The sequence below is a fragment of the Microtus oregoni genome, unplaced genomic scaffold (assembly GCF_018167655.1).
Source record: "Microtus oregoni isolate MIOR12 unplaced genomic scaffold, Mior012 000018F_ref0000195, whole genome shotgun sequence".
Taxonomy (NCBI): Eukaryota; Metazoa; Chordata; class Mammalia; order Rodentia; family Cricetidae; genus Microtus; species Microtus oregoni.
This window is the reverse complement of record NW_024543077.1, coordinates 14,468,227-14,488,529: the sequence shown is the minus strand read 5'-3', so window position 1 is coordinate 14,488,529 and position 20,303 is coordinate 14,468,227. Positions and strand designations below refer to the sequence as shown.

The following is a 20,303-nucleotide window of genomic DNA, read 5'->3' as shown; positions in this document are numbered from 1 at the left end:
ACTTGGGGATTTTGACATGTCTGTATACACTTTACCAATGGAGCACTCTTAAAAGGAAAAATCTGAAATACCTTTTAGCATCAATACAGTGCTCATAAAGTTACAAATGCTGGCTGTGGTTAAGAGGGAAAAGAAGGAAAGAAAGAAAGAAAGAAAGAAAGAAAGAAAGAAAGAAAGGGGAAGGGAAGGAAGGGGAAGGGAAGGGAAGGGAAGGGAAGGAGGGAGAGGAATATACTTTTTTTAATTTTAGAGAAATGATGTTCGACCTAGAACAGGACTTTTCTGTGATTGTGCTTTGACTGTTGTAATACCTTTTCTAATTTCTTCATTTAAACAAATTGACTCTTGGCCACAGTGTTAATGCTTCTGTGATAGGATTAACGGATTTCATAGGATCAGCTTCATAGCCTTAACTTCTTAGAAACATGAACTCATCCTGAGTTTTCTTTGTTAGTGTTTTCATGGGGAAAGAGCCAGGAGGCTGACTCTAAACAAGACTCACAGTAGGATGGGCATGGTGTTCTTGTCTGTGTGTTTATTAAATGTCTACTTCACCTTCTGACTGAAGACCTCCTGACCGTAACCACCTAGGTGTGATCTTTTTTAGTGACATCTCCAGAATCAGTGAAGGAATTGGTGACAAGGTTGGAATGTTCTTTCAAGCAATAGCCACGTTTTTTGCAGGCTTCATAGTGGGGTTCCTCAGAGGATGGAAGCTCACACTGGTGATCATGGCCATCAGCCCCATCCTGGGGCTCTCTACAGCTGTGTGGGCAAAGGTGTGTGAAACCCCAACATTCTTCTGTGTGCTGGCCCACAGAGCGTTGCTTTGTGTATTCAGCGTGTATGTGTATCTACTGCCCATTCAGAGGTGTGCTCAGTGTCGGCAGAAGCCATGTATGTCCTTCACATAGAGCTTTAATATCAATATTAATGTTTAATATGATTCCAAACACTACAGTTCTTACCTTAATCACTATTCTTCATTTCACTGTTACCTCTCTGAGTAAATATTCTCATGTGATGTTTGAAATAACAGGTATGGTTTTATTTTTATTTAAGGAAACACAAATTTAAACATAGTCCTCCAAATGATTGAATGAATAATAGAAGTTTTAAACGGGGCAGGGGTTATGGTCCCCGTGACAATTACATAGCACTCTGTCGATTTTAACTTGTATGCATACACATAAAATCATATTTACTTGAGCTAACATTTTAGAGTAGAGTGAATTTGGTGGCTATTTTCATACACCTTAAGTCTGATGATTCACTTAATTAGTTGTATCTCTTTTGTTTTGATTTTTCTCCTCTGCTATCTTATTTAACCATCCTATTATCTAGTTCTACTATCTAGAATCACCATTAATAGTTTGAAAGTATCATTTTCAACTCACCTTGCAAAAATGAGGATAAGTCCTCATTATTTATTTTTTTTTAGTTAGATCCCCAGAACCCAAATTAAAAAAAAAAATTCCTGGGTTTGGTGTTACAAGTTTGTAAGGTCAGCACTGGGGAGGCAGAGACAGGCAGATCCCTGGGGAGGGCCATTGAGCTGGCCCAGCCTAACTAGTGAGTTCCAGGCCTGGGGATGGCCATTGAGCTGGCCTGACTAGTGAGTTCCAGGTCTGGGGATGGCCATTGAGCTGGCCTGACTAGTGAGTTCCAGGCCTGGGGATGGCCATTGAGCTGGCCCAGCCTAACTAGTGAGTTCCAGGCCTGGGGATGGCCATTGAGCTGGCCCAGCCTAACTAGTGAGTTCCAGGCCTGGGGAGGGCCATTGAGACAGCCTAGACTAATCGTGAGCTCTAAGCTAATGAGCTATCTTTAAGAAACATGGATGCTGAGCTTGGAATAAGATACAGTATTTTTGCTATTAATACTCTTTTTATGCACATAAATATATATACACATCTCTCATACACACACAAATTATGACATTAGAAAGGACAAGCATAATTCATCTTTCCAAGGTATAAGGTTTTATTTTATCTAACTTCAGAGTTGACAGAAAAAAAAAACATATGAGAGGTGTGGATTTGACAGGATTCTCAAATAAACTGTCCCTGATGATTCGGGTAGCCCGGATCAAGCCTTTATAAGAGGCACGCCAAGACCCGCCTTGAGACCTGCTTTCAGTGATGTAAAGCGTAGGGTCTATGTGGGCAAGTGGGGGATAAAGCACTGTGAAGACTGTCTTTTACCTCTTCTCTCCATGCAAAAGTCGTGACTGTGTCTCTTCTGAACAGATCCTCTCAACGTTCAGTGACAAAGAACTAGCTGCATACGCAAAAGCAGGTGCCGTGGCTGAAGAGGCTCTGGGAGCCATCAGGACCGTGATAGCTTTCGGGGGCCAGAACAAAGAACTAGAAAGGTCAGGAAATTTCTTTGTCTGCTGATTCAAAGAATCCACTTTTCCGTGGTTTCATTCATCCTTTTGTGGTACGTGTTTACCGCTCTCTCTTTCCTGGTAGTCACCTTCCCCATATGGTAGAATCATCTGTCGCCACTGGCTGTGACTTGTCATCCTTCTGTGCTCTACAGACTCTTCTAGAGGCCCGATGATGCCTAGGGGCTTGCTTCCCAGCATAATAGTTTTAACTGCATAAAAGAAAACATGCAGGGTCCCAAAGCCATCAATAAAGTACAGTTACCAAGGTACTGTCTACTTTTCCAATCCCTTAGTGGCAATGAACTGGAATACGGAAGAGAAAAATCTGAGATGTGGATCTCCTGGTCACAACCCAGGATTTTCTGTGGGGCTAGGAGAACCGGACATAGCTCCCCACCCCCCATCTGGCTTTCTGCCTCAATGCCAGAAGCCGTTCTCTGTGGCCATGTGCTGGAGGACACAAGCAATTGCTTAAGAAGCACAACAACACAAACAGAAGCAATTTCATTGAGATAGCATTGATAAAGGGCTCTATATACTTAGTTTGCATATCTTGATGAGTTTGGAGACAAATACATGTCTATATAAATCATTAATGTTCTCATTAAAATAATTTACCCCTATATAGTTGAAATATGACCCCATATAGATATCTTTTTTATGTGAGATTTTTGATACCCACAACTCTTTGAATACAGTGTCTGGAAATTCCCCAAGTTTCCAGTGTTAAATACACGGGTTCTCCAACCCATTCCTCTTCATTTTCTGGTTTTCTGTTCTCCATCCCTCTTCACAGCCAGCGTGTCTCTGGTTCTCTAACCTCTTCCTTTTTTCTCTCTCACTGCTGCTTCCTGTACACAATAGTCCCCACAGACCACACTAACCCTCAGTTGGACCTCAGGATGGCCGTGTAATCACGCTGCTCCGTTACCCAGTGAAGGTAATTACGGCATGCCCACTCTCACTGGAGCATTGCGTCACCCTGGGGCACAGGGCAACCTTGCTGCTGCGTGCACCTGGAGGCTCTGCCGCTCAGCAGGAACCACAGTGTTGGATGTGGTGCCCTGGCTGCCTCCTCGAACACAGCTCTGCTGGATGAGTGCAGCATCCACAGTGGAGGAAAGGACTCTAGAGAACTGGGTGCTTAGAGGCGTTTAGGAAAACCTTTCTGCTTGGCAGCATACATTAAAAAAAATGACTAATGAATTTCCATGCCTCATTTGGTTGAACTAAAAAATATAGTGATGTTGCTGGGGAGTGTTGATAAAAAGAAATCCTCCAGTTTATATGATGTTTTCCCTCAGAGTTTCATTGGAAATCCATTAGGGAGCCAACCCTGGACTTTCTACAGTGATTGAATCTAGCACGGAATTTAATTAATTAATTTAATTAATTTAACCTGATGTAAAAATACTTTGATGTGTTAAACTCATTCATAAGATTTGTAAATACATATGTATACATATATAGCTGCATGTGAAGTTAAAATATTCAGATACTAAAATATCATTCAAAAGTAAGATGATAATAGGATGAAAAATATAAGAAAATATGTTCTAGTATGGTAGGAGCAACAGAAACAAGAATTAGCAAGTTCGCCACCAGCTATACAGCCATTAATATACTAACTCCGCTTTGTAATTATCCGCCAGCCTCGTGATTATCTTCCTAAGTAGGCATTAGTTGGTAGAGTTCTTGCCTCCATTTCTCAGTCAATGAAACTAAAGTCAAAAAAAAAAAAATGGAGAAAGACACCTGACCTTACACCTGACTTGGCAATGAAGGCAGCTTGATTTATAAAAATCCCTTACCCAGAAGAGCAATCTAGCGAAAATGTTCTTTTCTATAGAGAGGGAAGTAGAAAGGTTAAGAATGTAACCATTAAAGAGTCTAGAGTAGCCATCTGGGGTTATGTTGTTTATTTTAATCCTACCTTAATCCTGATGGGTGATGCTGGCCATGAAGATAATAATAAGATTGTTTCTACTCCAGGAGTGCGACTTCAATTCCGGGGCAGCCATGGGAACACTAGTTGGCATGGGAGAGTTCAGCATAGATGAAGCAGGCCGGTGAGGAGCAGGCTAGGTCTGTTCTAGTGAGCCCTGAGACTGAATGGGGCCACTTCTCAGGATGCTGGGGCTCCCAAGAGTTTATTACCTTTTTTAAAAAAAAAAAAAAAAAAAAAAAACTCCTTGCTGAAAAAGAGGTGATTATGGTTCAGGTTGTAAATTGTTTTTCTCATCATAACATTCCCCTCTTCATTTTCTGGCAGATATCAGAAACATTTAGAAAATGCCAAAAAAATTGGAATAAAAAAGGCTATCTCAGCGAACATATCCATGGGCATCGCCTTCTTGTTAATATATGCATCCTACGCACTGGCCTTCTGGTATGGGTCCACTCTGGTCATCTCAAAAGAGTATACTATTGGAAATGCAGTGACTGTAAGTAATACCTCCGATGTTTACGAGCAATCTGTGCTCATTTTACCCCCACCTTCTCTTTCTTGTTTAAAGATTTGATTTTAGTGTTATTTTAAAGTGTGTGTGTGTGTGCGCGCGCGTGTGTGTGTGTGATGAGTGCAAGTACCTTCTAGAGGTGTAGGATTCCCCTGGACCGGGAGTTAAAGAAGGTTGTGATGAGTCACCTGCTATAGGTATGATGAACCAAACCTGGTCCCTGCAGGAGCAGGATGTATTCTTAACCCTAAGCCATCTCTCCAGCCCCTGCCTATTCTTTTTCCATCTTCCTTCTTTTGGAAGAATAGGTTGCGATTGTTTGTTTTATCTTTGCTGTCGTGTGGGTAGAGCTGACCTTCTGAAACATACAAGTCCTAGTGATGAATGGGGACAAGTTAATAACATACTGGGGAAATACATATGCATGCAAAGGGAAATGAAGAGGGAAAGAATTTATGAATGGAATAGCATGTATTGGAAATACCCTTATTCTCCTGTTGAGTTTAACTTGAGGATATAATATACATCTATTATCATAGATAGGTCATTGTATAAAATAGAATTCAATTCACAACACAGTAAGTACCAGCTTCTTAAAATATAAAAGAAAATTTGTTAGTTCACTTGTCTATGTGAAAATGCCCTCATGACACGGTTATGAAAATAACATATTCTAATTATTCTAAAGATTAAAATAAACACTTTTAAAGTTTTAATTACTTACAGTCTAACAATTCATGTAGACTTGATGGTGAATTTTGGTATGTATTTTTCAGATATATACGCTTTCTCTCCCCCAAAATGAGGTCATAATATCTAGGTCTTCCTTGGGCAATCTTTTCTGTAAACCACTGATATTTTGTGATCATCGTCCCATGTTGGGGTTGGTCAGTACAAAATCATTTTAACAGAAATGTTTCAAAACTTGTTTCTTTAAATGAAAATCCTAAGTATAATTCGGTCCCTGAACTTTTTCCATACAGAAACTTGAATCTCACAATGTACACTACGCTGGCTTCACCAGGCCTTGGGCAAGGCTGAGGGTATTAGTAACAACCTCGCCGCCCCAGCCCTCTCTTCTCTGGCGGCTCTGTGTCAGTTGGCCACTTTTTCTCACTTCCTCCTTTCCCCCTGATGACTCGACAGAGTCGCATCGTGACTTTGCCATTAACCTTGTGATGAATTTGCTCACGTTTGTAGCATGAGGAGAATATCCGTGTCACAAGGCTGAAAGTGGCTTCCAAGATAAAGGGAACCTGGCGATCCCCACACAAAGCGCTGAGACTGTTGCATTAACGTCTTAGCATCTACTCTGATGAGAAGTTTTTCTCATTGGTCCTTATTTATATTGAGATAAGAGACAGATAATTAAATGTGTTTGGGTTTTGTAAACATGAACAAGACTGTTGTTTCAGAGAAAATAAGCTATATGTAGAAGTTTTACTATGCCTAGAGAGAAGAGAGTAATTTCTCTTCTATATTTTTCTTAAATTATGTATGCTATTAATCTGGTTTCCTGAAACTGTATTCTTGAATTTATATATGAGTTTATTTTTCAGTGAAAAAACAAGAAGAAAAATGCATTATTTTGTGTGCTGTAGAACAGAATAACCAGAGTCCTATAAATTTCGTGTCCTATAAATGGGTGAACTGACTAGGAATGGCCACACACACCTTTAATCTCAGCACACAGGAGACTGGGGTTAGAAAATAGGGGTTCCTATGAGGCCCAGGTCAGCCTGGGCTACATAATGGGTTTCAGACCATCTTGGTCTACAAGAAGGTATTTTAAAAAAAATAAGTTAACATTTTGCACAAAATTTTGTCCATATGTCCATATATAAGTCTGCAATAGCCTTTCAAGGAAAAATTCCATGGGGTCAAAATCTGTAATGTTTCCTGTTGAACGTTTTGTGCAGTTCCCACAGAGATAGAGAAAATGGTAAAGAACTAAATAATAACACTAGTGGGAAAGTACATTGGTGGCATTAACTTTGGCGCTAATGAAATGGGTTTCAGAAGTCTTTATGACAGGTAATTATATAATCAGAAAAATGCAGCAAATAGTTTGGAAGACTAAGCAAAACTTATTTTTGATGCTGAAAAGCACAGGTAATAGAATGCTATATTGATTTTTATAAATTTTGTTCTCTACTGAAGCAGTTTTTATTTTTTATAAATGACAAAAGTGCTTATCACTCTAATTATATACATGTATCAAATTAGCACAATGTGTCCATAAAGATGTGCAAATACAATTTCTTAATATGAAATAAAGATTGCTACATGTTCAATAAATCTTAAATTCCCTCCTTTGTACTTGGTATTTCAAGCGAGCTCTAACTCGGATGGTCGTTCTGCCCTAACCATTCCCATGTTCTTTCGCTCAGGTGTTCTTCTCAATCCTCATTGGTGCTTTCAGTGTGGGGCAGGCTGCCCCCTGTATTGATGCTTTCGCCAATGCACGAGGAGCAGCTTACGTGATCTTTGACATTATTGACAACGTGAGTAAAAGCATACCTATTTGGCCATTTAGAAAATCTACACATATATGTCAAAAAACTGGAAGTGAGGCGTCACATGAAATAAAATGAATATCCCCTATAAACGTTTCATGTAACACAACGCACACATGCATACACACATGCACATGTATACATCCGTGTACACAGGGGCCATGCACATGCATACACACACCACACCTTCACTGTGGGTTTGCTCACATGAACAAGATTATGCCACTCCAGGTTTTATTTTTAGCATTTGATGAGCCCTATTCCTTAAAATTATAATTGCTTATTCCTTGATAAAATAGTCATTGAATTTTGTTTTATTTAGAATCCTAAAATTGACAGTCTTTCAGAGAGAGGACACAAACCAGACAGCATCAAAGGAAATCTGGACTTCAGTGATGTTCACTTTTCATATCCATCTCGGGCTAATATCAAGGTACTGTCAATAGTACTGGAATTCCCAGCTTAAATAATCTCTGATCATTGTTCTATAGTCTACTTCCTGGGATGTTTATGTACTTTGTCCTGTTGGAGTTAAACTCTTAATTGATTCCTTTTTCCCCCTAATTCTAACTAGTATTGAATTATTCCTCTTTTGGAGCTGTGTTGTGAAGTGTGTTCTGCCTTGCTTTCTCCTGCAGATCTTGAAGGGCCTCAACCTGAAGGTGCAGAGTGGACAGACAGTGGCCCTGGTCGGCAACAGTGGCTGTGGGAAGAGCACCACTGTCCAGCTGCTGCAGAGGCTCTACGACCCCACAGAGGGTACGGTAAGTGGGAAGAGCCAAGTTCCCCAGCTGGGGAAGCTGGGCATAAATTGGCCCTAGATATTGTTTTCTTACAGATAAATCCGTGTGTGCATCTGAGCTTGGCAAGAGCACACAGTGTCGCAACACATTGGGACAAGGCACATATTTCTGGGCATGGGGCAAATGCTTTCAGTGAAAGCCTTGAAACAACAGGCACTAGACAGGACTCTTCTGTCACCAAATACTGCTCCCAGCTGAGTCTGAGTTGACAAAACAAATTCCACAAAGTTATTTCTGACAGTCTGGAATTGTGGCCACAGATATCGTAAAACTGCAATTACATTCAGCAAAAATGATTGTTTTCTTTAGCTTTAGTATAACACGGAGAAATCGGAATCTCCTACCAGAACAGAGGTGAGAACAGGCTAGAATATTCTCTTTTTTCCCCCTCAGGGAATACACATACCCTTCACCTAGATCATCTTTATTTTTGACCCATTTACTTTTTTCTCCTTTTCCGTGTATGTGGGCTAAGCTACAGGATATGACAGACTTCAGAATATGTTTCCTAAGAGGGCTATTCTCTTGTACAGAGAATGACGATCGGAATTGTTGAAACCCCAAGTTAACAAGACTAACTTAGTTTACACTCCTCTTCAGCTGTCCCAACTTAAGGACATTGTGTTTCCCAAATGTTAGTCATCAACTATGAAACACAACTCTACAAAGGATCTTAGCTCTCTTTCTGTGACCATGGCCAACAGCGACTGAGGGTAGGAAAGGGTTTATTTGGCTTCTCCTTACTGGCGACAGCCATCATTGAGTCAGGACAGGAACTCATGCAGGACCGTGGAGCAGAGGTCATGGAGGAAGTGAGCTGGCTAGCTGGCTCTCTCTTCATCATGCTCACTTATATCCTATAGCCCAGGCCACCTTCTCAGGGAATGAAACTACCCACAGTGTGCTGGGCGCTCCTATGATTTTAGGATATGAACAAACAAACAAATGATTGGAGAATAAATATAAAGTTATTTTCTTTACATACCCTGATAGGTCTACCGTACTCTAGTACATGACTACATCCAAGAGTATATAGACAACAAAGGTTGGACTTCATTTATGTGTGTGTGGTGTATGTAAATGAAGATAATATAATTTTTATCTCTCTATATAAATCATAATTTATATATATGTATATATAAATAAGAATTAGTGGGTGTGGAAGGGAGCTGGATCTGGGGAAAGCTGGGACGAGAGGGTGAATGTATCAATCAATGCATGGAATTCTTAAACAATTAAGCTTTAAAGGAGAAGATAAATATCAATTTACAAAGTATTTTTGAGAAATGGTCAGCTTAAACTATGGGATATAGATTCTGGGAGAAGGACAACCATTTTTTACCTGTATACTCCTGCCCCTATGAGCCCACCAGGCTCTAACATTAGTTCCAAACCCATAGTCACATAGATGGCCTCAGTGGGTCAAAAAATACAGCAAAAAGACACGAACCACGGAAAGGACTTGTAGGTAGGAGGGAGAGTTGACAGGGACAGGGACGGGAGGAAGGTAAGCCAGGACTGGGGTGAAATAAGCAGAATGCATTATTTACGTAGATCTGTATTGAACATTAAATTGCCGAAGAACAAACAATTAAAAAATGGTCAGCAATGGACCCCAGTCCTAGTAAGGTATAATGAAGAAGACGTTTTGTTTATTTCTGCTTATGCTGTCCATTACTAAGTTACTTATGAAGCGATGTATTTAGCTTTTCTTCATCAAGGAGTAAATGCCCAGCAAACAACAGTAAATTGGCACTAAGGAAAAAAAAAATCTTTCTTCTCAACTTAATAATTCTCGCTTTTAGAATATGTTTGAAAAAAGAAATGTTCAAAAGTTAGGAAATGATAAAGTAAATTATGGTATGTTAAGCATAACAAAACACCAAAATGCCATCTAAATAAATGTGGATTAGTTAGGTAAGGGGGCGTGTTAACTTAAATTTATCGTTAGTAATTGAAACAGTGGCATGCCTAAAACATCACTGACTGGATGCGCACTGCCGAGGAAGAGCCCTTGAGTATATAAAAGGCCTTGGGGTCATTTTTTCAGCACTGTGTCAAATAATTACATATCTAAAATTTCTTATGGAGGATCATTAATAATCTATTTTTATATATATGAAAATATCAGGAGAAACTATGGATGCTTTATTTTATCCTTGCGTATTACTGTTTATTTTAATTGTTATATCTAACTTTTGGATGAATTCAATACTAGCTAAGATGTTCTCACAGTAAAGAGCCATTGAGCCTTAGAGATCAGGTTGTTTAAGATACCGAATAGGAAGTCTTTCTTCCAGATTAGCATCGATGGCCAGGACATCCGGGACTTCAATGTCAGGTACCTGAGGGAAATCATCGGAGTGGTCAGTCAGGAGCCGGTACTGTTTGCCACCACGATCGCCGAGAACATTCGCTATGGCCGTGGCAATGTAACCATGGAGGAGATAAAGAAAGCTGTCAAAGAAGCCAATGCTTACGAGTTCATCATGAAATTACCACAGGTAAAGACTCCCTTAAAATCAGATCTGAAACATTAGGGACTGAGCTGTTGCTTCAAAGCCTAAAGTTTGTGTTACAAGGTTGTTCAGCCTTGCTGGGTGAATCCCTTGAATTATTCAGTTAAGGATGACAGACTATATTTGTATGAAAACGATATAAAAGCATATAGGCTATGTGGTAGTAACTTTCAAATTCAGTGTTCATTTGTTAGGGTTTATGACCCATTATGACAGTCAAAGCTTCAGCTGTCTCCATCTGTCTCTACAAAGTCCACACTTCCGTGTTTCAAATATTTGAAGAAGGCTGACATGAACTGGAGGGACGGCTCAGCAGTTAAGAGCACTGGCTGCTCTCTGGGGGGACCCAGGTTCAATTCCCAGCACCCACATGGTAGCTCACAACTGTCTGTCGCTCCTGTTCCAGGTGATCCCTCACATAGATATACATGCAGGCAAATGGTGGACAGCTTGCTGAGCATGCTCAAAACCCTTCTGGGTTTGATCCCCAACACTGGAAAATTGGTTGAATGAATGTTTCCAGAGTTTTTCTGGGTTTTCTGTTTAGAAATTTGACACCCTGGTTGGTGATAGAGGGGCGCAGCTGAGTGGGGGACAGAAACAGAGAATCGCCATTGCTCGTGCCCTGGTCCGCAACCCCAAGATCCTCCTGCTGGACGAAGCGACGTCAGCCTTGGACACAGAGAGTGAAGCTGAGGTACAGGCGGCTCTGGATAAGGTCAGTACCTGAGGGATAAACACCCGGGATTGGGGAGAGACAGCAAATTGGAATGGTTTGCAAATCTCTGTCAGTTCTTTTGGAGCCTAGATTGAGAAACAAACCCATAGGGCAAATGAAGTCATCTCTTGGGGTTTATCGATTCTCCTGGTCTGCCGCAGAGAGAGGTCAGTGGTCTTGGCTACCGTCCACCATGGTGCAATGAACCTAGATTAAAGCTTGTGGGAGGAACCGTCTAGTTTTGCTTCTTTCTTGTGCTTGGTTCTGTTTGACGAAAGCACTTATGGTAAACTATGTGAAGAAATTAATTTTAAAAATTTATAATTTCGGGCTGGAGAGATGGCTCAGCGGTTAAGAGCATTGCCTGCTCTTCCAAAGGTCCTGAGTTCAATTCCCGGCAACCACATGGTGGCTCACAACCATCTGGAATGAGGTCTGGTGCCCTCTTCTGGCCTGCAGACATACACACAGACAGAATATTGTATACATAATAAATAAATAAATAAATATTTAAAAAAAATTTATAATTTCTAAGCATTTTTCTATAACAATTTTTAGTGATAGCATAGTGTCCCTTTCTGTGGTTCACTGTACTTTATTTTAAATTTTAAGCTTTTTCTTTGTAAATTTACTAATTTTGTTAAACCAATAAAAGGGCAAATACATTGAAATATATGTAAAATACATATAAATAAATATGTGAATATATATGTATGTAACATGTAAATTATGTTCAGATCAGGATCTGGAGAAAGCTATGGCTTCATAATGACCTCCCTAAAATGTTTCTGCCAGTGTTCAGTGCACCACACAGCTCAGAGGTAGGGCCCATCGGACAAACAAACCTTTAACTTTCTTGAGTATCAGAAACTCCATAGTGTTCCAGAGTAATCGGCCCTCAGATTGAAAGGGTTGCTCCCTGCCTGGTCTGGAGCTCAAATGTGACTTTTGTCTTCTACGGAAGAGAAGTGCCTATGCATACACCAAAATGTGGGTGTCACTCTCTACCTCAAACAGCGTCTTACCCAAGGCTTGTTTGTGCCTGTTGATTGACAGTGTTTGCACCATAATCCCAGTGCACCACAGATCTGTCCGTTTCCCCTTTAGGCTAGAGAAGGGCGCACCACCATTGTGATCGCCCATCGACTGTCCACAGTCCGAAATGCTGACGTCATCGCCGGGCTTGAGGATGGCGTCATCGTGGAGCAGGGAAGTCACAGGGAGCTGATGGAGAAGGAAGGGGTCTACTTCAAACTCGTGAACACGCAGGTACCGCTTGCCCAGTTGCTTTCCCTCTGCTCTCTGGGCAGCGAATACGGTAGTCTTTAAGTTACTAAAACAAATTGCAGCTAATTTCACACAAGGAAATATGACTAGATCGAGGCATTAAAATTAGGCAAGCCTCAAAGCCTTAATTCATAACCTGGGAAAGAGCGAAAGGTCAGGGGAAGACAGGCAAAGGCAAAATTCACAGTTAATGTACCCAGTAGATTAACCCAGTGATTAGTGATTGTCTGGGGCATGTGTCCAAACTAACAGGTCCTTCTCAGTGGACCGAGAGAGAGACCTACAGTGGTCATGGAAAAGGCTGCAATTTCCCGATCCTTTGTAGACAAACTTGGTAAAGCAAGTGGCAACACTCATAGCTTTCGGAAGTGAATGGTTGGCTTTAAAAAATTGTTTTCTCTAGCCACTAAAACACCATCACCTCGTCTCCTGTTTTCTCTAGCCACTAAAACACCATCACCTCGTCTCCTGTTTTCTCTAGCCACTAAAACACCATCACCTCGTCTCCTGTTTTCTCTAGCCACTAAAACACCATCACCTCGTCTCCTGTTTTCTCTGGCCACTAAAACACCATCACCTCGTCTCCTGTTTTCTCTGGCCACTAAAACACCATCACCTCGTCTCCTGTGTTCTCTGGCCACTAAAACACCATCACCTCGTCTCCTGTTTTCTCTAGCCACTAAAACACCATCACCTCGTCTCCTGTTTTCTCTGGCCACTAAAACACCATCACCTCGTCTCCTGTTTTCTCTGGCCACTAAAACACCATCACCTCGTCTCCTGTGTTCTCTAGCCACTAAAACACCATCACCTCGTCTCCTGTGTTCTCTAGCCACTAAAACACCATCACCTCGTCTCCTGTGTTCTCTAGCCACTAAAACACCATCACCTCGTCTCCTGTGTTCTCTAGCCACTAAAACACCATCACCTCGTCTCCTGTGGTCTCTAGCCACTAAAACACCATCACCTCGTCTCCTGTGTTCTCTAGCCACTAAAACACCATCACCTCGTCTCCTGTGGTGCACTCTCAGTGTACCAGCCTTACAGAATAAGTAACCTAGAACGTCGCTGTGACTGTAGTTCGTACATTTTAAACTATGTGCGTCTGCTTTGGCATTATGATAAGCTCCTGTGTGTGTATCGCAGATTTCCCCCTTGACACTTCCGGTACACATCATGAAATATTATTTCAATTACTCAGCGGTAGTTATAGAAGTATGTGAAACTATTTGTTTCTCTAAAATTGAATACTTAGCTTGTTTTGTTTTGTTTTTTAACATTTTTTCCTTTATTTAAACATTGCAGTACAGGCACAGCTGAAAGCAATGCTAACAATTCCCTCAATTTCCCGACGAGCCCCAGCCCGCTGAGTATCAGTCCGCATTGGGATTAGCAAGCCTACTGAGAGTCATGGCTATATTTCCGAATGCCTCGCCCTGAAATGCGAGAGCTAGTGCTCTTATAGAACAAGAAATAGAATTATGGTTTGTAGAGACTGGGGAGTGGTAGGGAGCGCCAGGGAGAAGATGATTGACAGGTGCAGAGATGCAGGCAGAAGGAAAGAATGTTCCAGAGCCCAGAAGGGCAACTATGACCACAGTGAGTTCTGGATGTCAAAAGAGCTGAGAGAGATTGTTTCCTTTTCATCTGTGCGGATTGAAACTAGAGCCTTGTTGTGCAAGGGAAACATTCCACCACTGAGTTACTTTCCTGGCACACTAGCACGAGGAGGGGAGACTTTGAAAAGTAACCAAAATGTCAATCACCCTGACCAGTCATGGCGATTTTAAGCACCTGTAGAGAAGCTCACTGGTGGCTGGGATGGCAGCTCAGCCAGTAGCATGCTCCTCTTCTAAGCACGAGGACCTAAGGTAGTTTCCAGAAGGAAAAAAAAAGTCAGGCATGATGGCATGTACCATGTAGTGTCTGGGGACAACAGGTGGATCTTTGGGGGCTTCTGGGTGGCCAGGCCAGCTTACTTGGCGGGTTCCAGACAAGTGAGAGACCCTCTTTCAGAAAAAGAGGAAAGGTAGAGAAATCCAAGGCACCAACCCTGAGGTTGTCACCTGCCCTTCACTCACATGTTCAGGGGGCACACACAGACACACACACACACACACGCACACACATATACATACACGCACGCACACACACACACACATACATACACGCACGCACACACATACACACACACATACACACACACATACACACACATACACACACACATACACACACACATACACACGCATACACACACACATATACACACATACACTCACATACACACACACATACACACACACTCCCACACATACATTTGCACCCCACACAAAATAGCACACTGAGTTCACTCAATGTGTGCAGTACATGTCAAGTAAAACATATATGCTAATATGTTATACATACTACATATATGTCCTAAAAAGTAAACAAATTACACGAATGTCTGAGTACCCTGGAAAGCTACGGGCCACTTTTACAGGATGGATTTGCTATTTGGATCACGTCTTATTGAGCTGTTACTGTGTTTTTAAAGACCCGGACACAGGACAGTTTCAAAATTTCAAATTCCTCAAAGAATGAAATGTCAGAAAAATATATAAAATTCAGTTTTATATAAATGCTCTTTATCAATTTCTATTTTAAAATAGATGTAATTATAATGGGTAAGGTTGTCACTTGGACAGAATCTAGACCCCCAGGAAGATGGGCCTCTGAGGCATGCCATCTTGGTTTCACGAATGACGTGGGAAGACCCACCTTGACAGTGGGTGGCGCCATTCCCTGAGCAGACAATCGCGGACTCACAAAGTGCCATTGTCTTATTGCTCTCTGTTTCCTGATGCTGGATCCACTGCAGCTGCTCCCTCAAGCTGTGACTGGGATGGACCCTAGCCTGGAATTGCCAGCCAATCAAAGCTCTTCTCTGTCCCTTAAGTTGCTTTTGCTCTTAATTACAGCTAAAGAAACAGAGACATGGTATTTTAAATCCATTTTAGTTTTCATGTTGACATGATTATGAGCAAGGCTTTGGGATGACATGTGGGATCCTCAAGTGAAATAACTCTTACCCATCCTTATCTGTCCCATGTCTGTTTAATCCATAAGAATGGCCTCACGCTACTACAAGGACTTCGGCTGGGAGACAAACAGATTGCTCTAAAGTCTGTACCATATTCTCTTGGCCTTCTTTCCCAAGAGAACACGTTCATTTTCAAACTGAATGGTCGTCCAATATGAATAAATTAAAATAATATGCAGCTAGTTGTCAGTAGTAGTGCTGCCAAATTTAGCCAGTTAGGCCTTGTTATCCCATGTGAAGTGAATCGGGCTACATTGAATCACCTCTGCTGCTCCTAACAGTTCTGGGGAATTTAGGACCTGTGTGTTTCTCCCTTGGTCCCCTCGCCATGCCTACTTCTGAGTTTTGTTTTACCCTCCCATGTAGTGGCATTTCAAATGAATTTTAATAAATAAATCCTGCCTGAAGATCTGAGAGTCAAACAGTCCCACTGGTCAGCCTTACAGACCAGGTTATGGTAACACACACCTTTAATCCCAGTAGCCATAGAAATCGGGTGGTGCATGCCTTTGGTCCCAGTGGTGCACGCTTTTGATCCAAGCCCTAGAAAGGAATATAAGATGGGGTGAGTCCGCTCTCAGATGCAGGCTCCTGAGATTCTAGGAGGAAGAATCGCCATTTCACACTGAGGTTCAGTTAGAGTTAGTGGCTGGCTCTTTGGCTTTTCAGATCTTCAGGTTGAACCCCAGTTTCTAACCCTGAGTTTTTATTAATTGTGCTTCACTCCCAGTTCCTTGTTGGTCCTTTAGCAGAAATGGAGGAGGAACCATGGTGACCTTGAGGGCTCACTGGATGCTCAATTTAGTGCTGTTTCTTTGTTCTCAAACCTCAACCTGGTTTAAATTTAACTCTGTAGATATCTTGATACATATAACATTTAGAGTTGCTTTGTTATTCTAAACTTGGAGATTCTACTCATCTGGACACACACACACACACATTTAATGATTTATCTGTCATTCAGACATCAGGAAGCCACAGCCTGTCAGCAGAATTTGAAGTTGAACTAAGTGAAGAACAGGCCGCAAGCGGCATGGCCCCCAATGGCTGGAAAGCTCACTTATTCAGGAACTCCACGAAGAAAAGTCTTAAAAGTTCAAGAGCGCATCAGCACAGGCTAGAGGCAGACGCCAGTGAACTCGTAAGTTATTTTCCGCTCTGGGTAAAGCCTTTGTCTTGGGGTTTTGCTGTTGAAATCCTAGCCTTAAAGAATATGTGTTTCTTACTGTGGGCTGCATGCTTTTTTAAAGAAAAGGAAATCCAATTTTTAAATATATTTGACAGTGAATCAAACAAATGGGAATGAAAAAAGGATTTCCTAGGGAAAAAAAGATAAAATATAGTCGTTGTGCTGAGATGTTTAATCTTCACCTTTGTAGTCCAGAGATATTAAAACTAGTCCCAAATGAGTCCTGAGATGTAGTGGGTGGCCACTTGTCAGTTCCCGGCTGCTCAGCCCTGAACTAATCACACAGAAACTGTATTATTTAAATCACTGATTGGCCCATTAGCTCTAGCTTCTTCTTGGCTACTCTTACATCTTAATTTAACCCATCTCCATTAATCTGTGCATCACCACGAAGTCGTGACCTATCAGCAAAATCACATTTGTCTTCGGCAGCGACTTCATGGCTTCTTCCTAACTCTGCCTTCTTTCTCCCAGCATTCAGCTTAGTTTTCCCCCACCTTAGCTCTGTTTCCCTATAGCTCTGCTATAGGCCCAAAGCAGTGCCTTTATTAACCAGTGAAATCCCACATCATTGGGATCAGCCTTTGTGATAAGAAAGGGGTTGTGATTAATCTGGCAGTCCTGGGCAGAGAAATATCATTATTGATAATGATGCTGTTCTACATTTGAGAGGATATGGATCCATCTGTTTCTGTCTATTGCCTCGTTTGATCTGATAGCATCGCTGTTAGAAAGGCAAGGCCATAGCGTTATATGCTGATGGGAAACTATAGCTCAGCTCAGGTGGCCTAACTGTGACTATCACACAGACCCCGAGCTGAAACTTTGATCCTGCTACCTCACAAGCTGCAGATCAGAGACAGTGGCCACAGCGTGGAAATTTTCACCTGTGTGTAAGGTTCATGCTCAACCCTGTGTCATTGTAGGTACTGTCAAAGACAGGACATATTTTTGTATTGAGTCTGCATAACAGTTGAGGGTAATAGTCATGCCTCCTCTTTGTCTACAACACCAGATGACTGCATGGTCACCAGCTCATGTCTGTGGGCACCGAATGGTTGTGTGGTCACCAGCTTGTGTCTGTGGCACCGAACGACTGTGTGGTCACCAGCTTGTGTCTGCGGCACCAAAGGGCGGTATCACCAGTTTGTTCTGACATCTATATGTTCTAGGATGCAAATGTGCCACCAGTGTCTTTTCTGCAAGTCTTGAAGCTGAATAAGACGGAGTGGCCCTACTTTGTGGTGGGAACAGTCTGTGCCATTGTCAACGGGGCCCTCCAGCCAGCCATCTCCATCATCCTGTCAGAGATGATAGCTGTAAGTGTGAAGAATCCATGGCAACCTGAGCAGAGACATGTCATCAGACTGCTCAGCTCAGCCTCGCCAGGTCTGGGGCTATGTCCCTTCGGATTAACCTAAGTAGAGCCCTTAATTTCCTTTTAAAGCCAATCTTATTATAAGAGAAAATGAGTAGCCTTTGAAGCATCCTGTCACAACATTAGGAACTTACAAAGTATAAAAACAACGAAGAAATCACTCTGGTTAACTGTCATCACTTGGGTGAAACCCGGGTCAGGTGGTAGCTCGTATGTGTTTATCTAGAAGGGCTGGCAGTTGGCTCACAGGACCACAGGCCCGGAGGGGTTGGAATGGATGGGAAGGTGAGTTCACATCCTACTCTCCGGCAAGCCCAGGTTCTAGGCACGGGCTGGCCTCCATGTTGAGCATGTGGGTGACCCCAGGAACTACACTTGCACAGTTGTTTCTTCATGTGTGGAATGAGCAGTCTCACAGAGTGCCTGGGGATGGAGAGCACATAGCTAACCATGTGGGGGCATTTCAGAGTGTCTGCCAACCGTGCAGCTTCAAACCCAATCAGTAAACCCAGCAAGGGACGTGAGTACGAAGCGATCCCAAGTGTCTGTCTTTGTGCTGTGTAAACACCTTAACCACCCTCTATGATTATTGGGGAGACTTGTTGAATAGAAACAAATTGTCCTCCAACATGCTGAAACATACTAGTCTCATGATGTCAGGCATTGATCTATGTTAAGACCATAAACAACAAAAAAATTAGAAAGGACCCTCTGAGTCTTTAAATTTCAGTATAAGACAATCTGTGGCTTTCTTGTACCTCAAGAGACTCATGACTTGCAGGCACATTTTTTTAAGGTCCAGACACTAGAAAGACAGTTCATGAAACGAATCTTCCTTTGGCATCTCTCACACACAACACACACACAAAAATACAGCCTTAGAATGTGTCCGGTATTAATAAGTATTTTAAGAGCAGAGCATGGGAACAAAGGAGAGGAGAAGGTTGGTCAGGATAAGCTCCTGAAGGGGAAGGCTGAGGGCTGGTGCTAGGGGACAGAGGAAGGGGAGAGGCATCTCACAGCTCCCTGCTGTTCTCAACCTATGTATGACCCATAATCCCCCAAGTCACAGATGACGCCAGGGCCTACAAGGAGGGGGAACAAAGAGTTGTTTATTGGGATCATGAAATCATGCTGGCAATGGAGGGGACAAAAAGCCCTATGATAATATGTATGTATGTCAGGCCACTAAACTGTACACTTAATAATGGTTAAAATACTCAATCCTTGCTCGTTGTACTTTCCTGCAATTTGGAAACATCACATATTGAAAGACTGCTTTCACAGATTGTCTAGGGCAGGAGTGAGCAGGCTGGGTCCGGCCATTCACACGTGTTCTAATGCTCTCTCTAGATCTTCGGCCCCGGGGACGATGCCGTGAAGCAGCAGAAGTGTAACATGTTCTCACTGATCTTCTTGGGCCTGGGAGTCCTTTCGTTCTTTACCTTCTTCCTTCAGGTAAGATTGCTCTGCCTGTCTGGGACTGGAGAAACTGATACACACCTAACCAAACAACAGATACTCACACTGAAGTGAGTGGGAGGCAAGGCTGGTTAGAGGGCACACCCCTTCACCGGGAAACCCCACGTGTGCAAACAAGTGTGTCCTTGGCAAATAGTCATTATGGCAGAAGAAGTCCCAGGCTCATCCACTGGAAACTGAAAACCAATAGAATAAAATCCTCTCTTTTTTTGTTATTACTTTCCCCAATATCAAGTAACTGAATTTCTTTTCCTTCCTAATTGGCGAACTATTAAAAAGGACATACATTTATATCCATATATTATAAACCAGGCCAGGAAAGCTTGTCAAAACCAGGCAGGTGGTACATATCTATAATCCCAGCACACGGGAAATTGAGGCAGAAGAATCACAAGTTAGAGGTTGGCCTGGACTACACAGTGAAGTCCTGACTCAGACAAGTAGACAAGAACAAGAAATTGGTACCTGTTTTTCT

The 20,303-nt window shown here is 42.1% G+C and overlaps 1 protein-coding gene across 1 annotated transcript in view; it reads left to right on the top strand.

The window, feature by feature from the left end:
- The window catches only part of LOC121458911 (phosphatidylcholine translocator ABCB4), a 53,351-nt gene that overhangs the window by 12,194 nt on the left and 20,854 nt on the right, over nt 1-20,303 (top strand). Inside the window, exons 7-18 of the mRNA XM_041668298.1 lie at nt 608-779; nt 2,250-2,374; nt 4,665-4,836; nt 7,242-7,355; nt 7,690-7,800; nt 8,006-8,131; nt 10,471-10,674; nt 11,237-11,407; nt 12,515-12,676; nt 16,744-16,920; nt 18,141-18,287; nt 19,700-19,804. Of these exons, the coding sequence (XP_041524232.1) occupies nt 608-779; nt 2,250-2,374; nt 4,665-4,836; nt 7,242-7,355; nt 7,690-7,800; nt 8,006-8,131; nt 10,471-10,674; nt 11,237-11,407; nt 12,515-12,676; nt 16,744-16,920; nt 18,141-18,287; nt 19,700-19,804 (1,786 nt within the window). The remainder of the gene's footprint in view (nt 1-607; nt 780-2,249; nt 2,375-4,664; nt 4,837-7,241; nt 7,356-7,689; nt 7,801-8,005; nt 8,132-10,470; nt 10,675-11,236; nt 11,408-12,514; nt 12,677-16,743; nt 16,921-18,140; nt 18,288-19,699; nt 19,805-20,303) is intronic.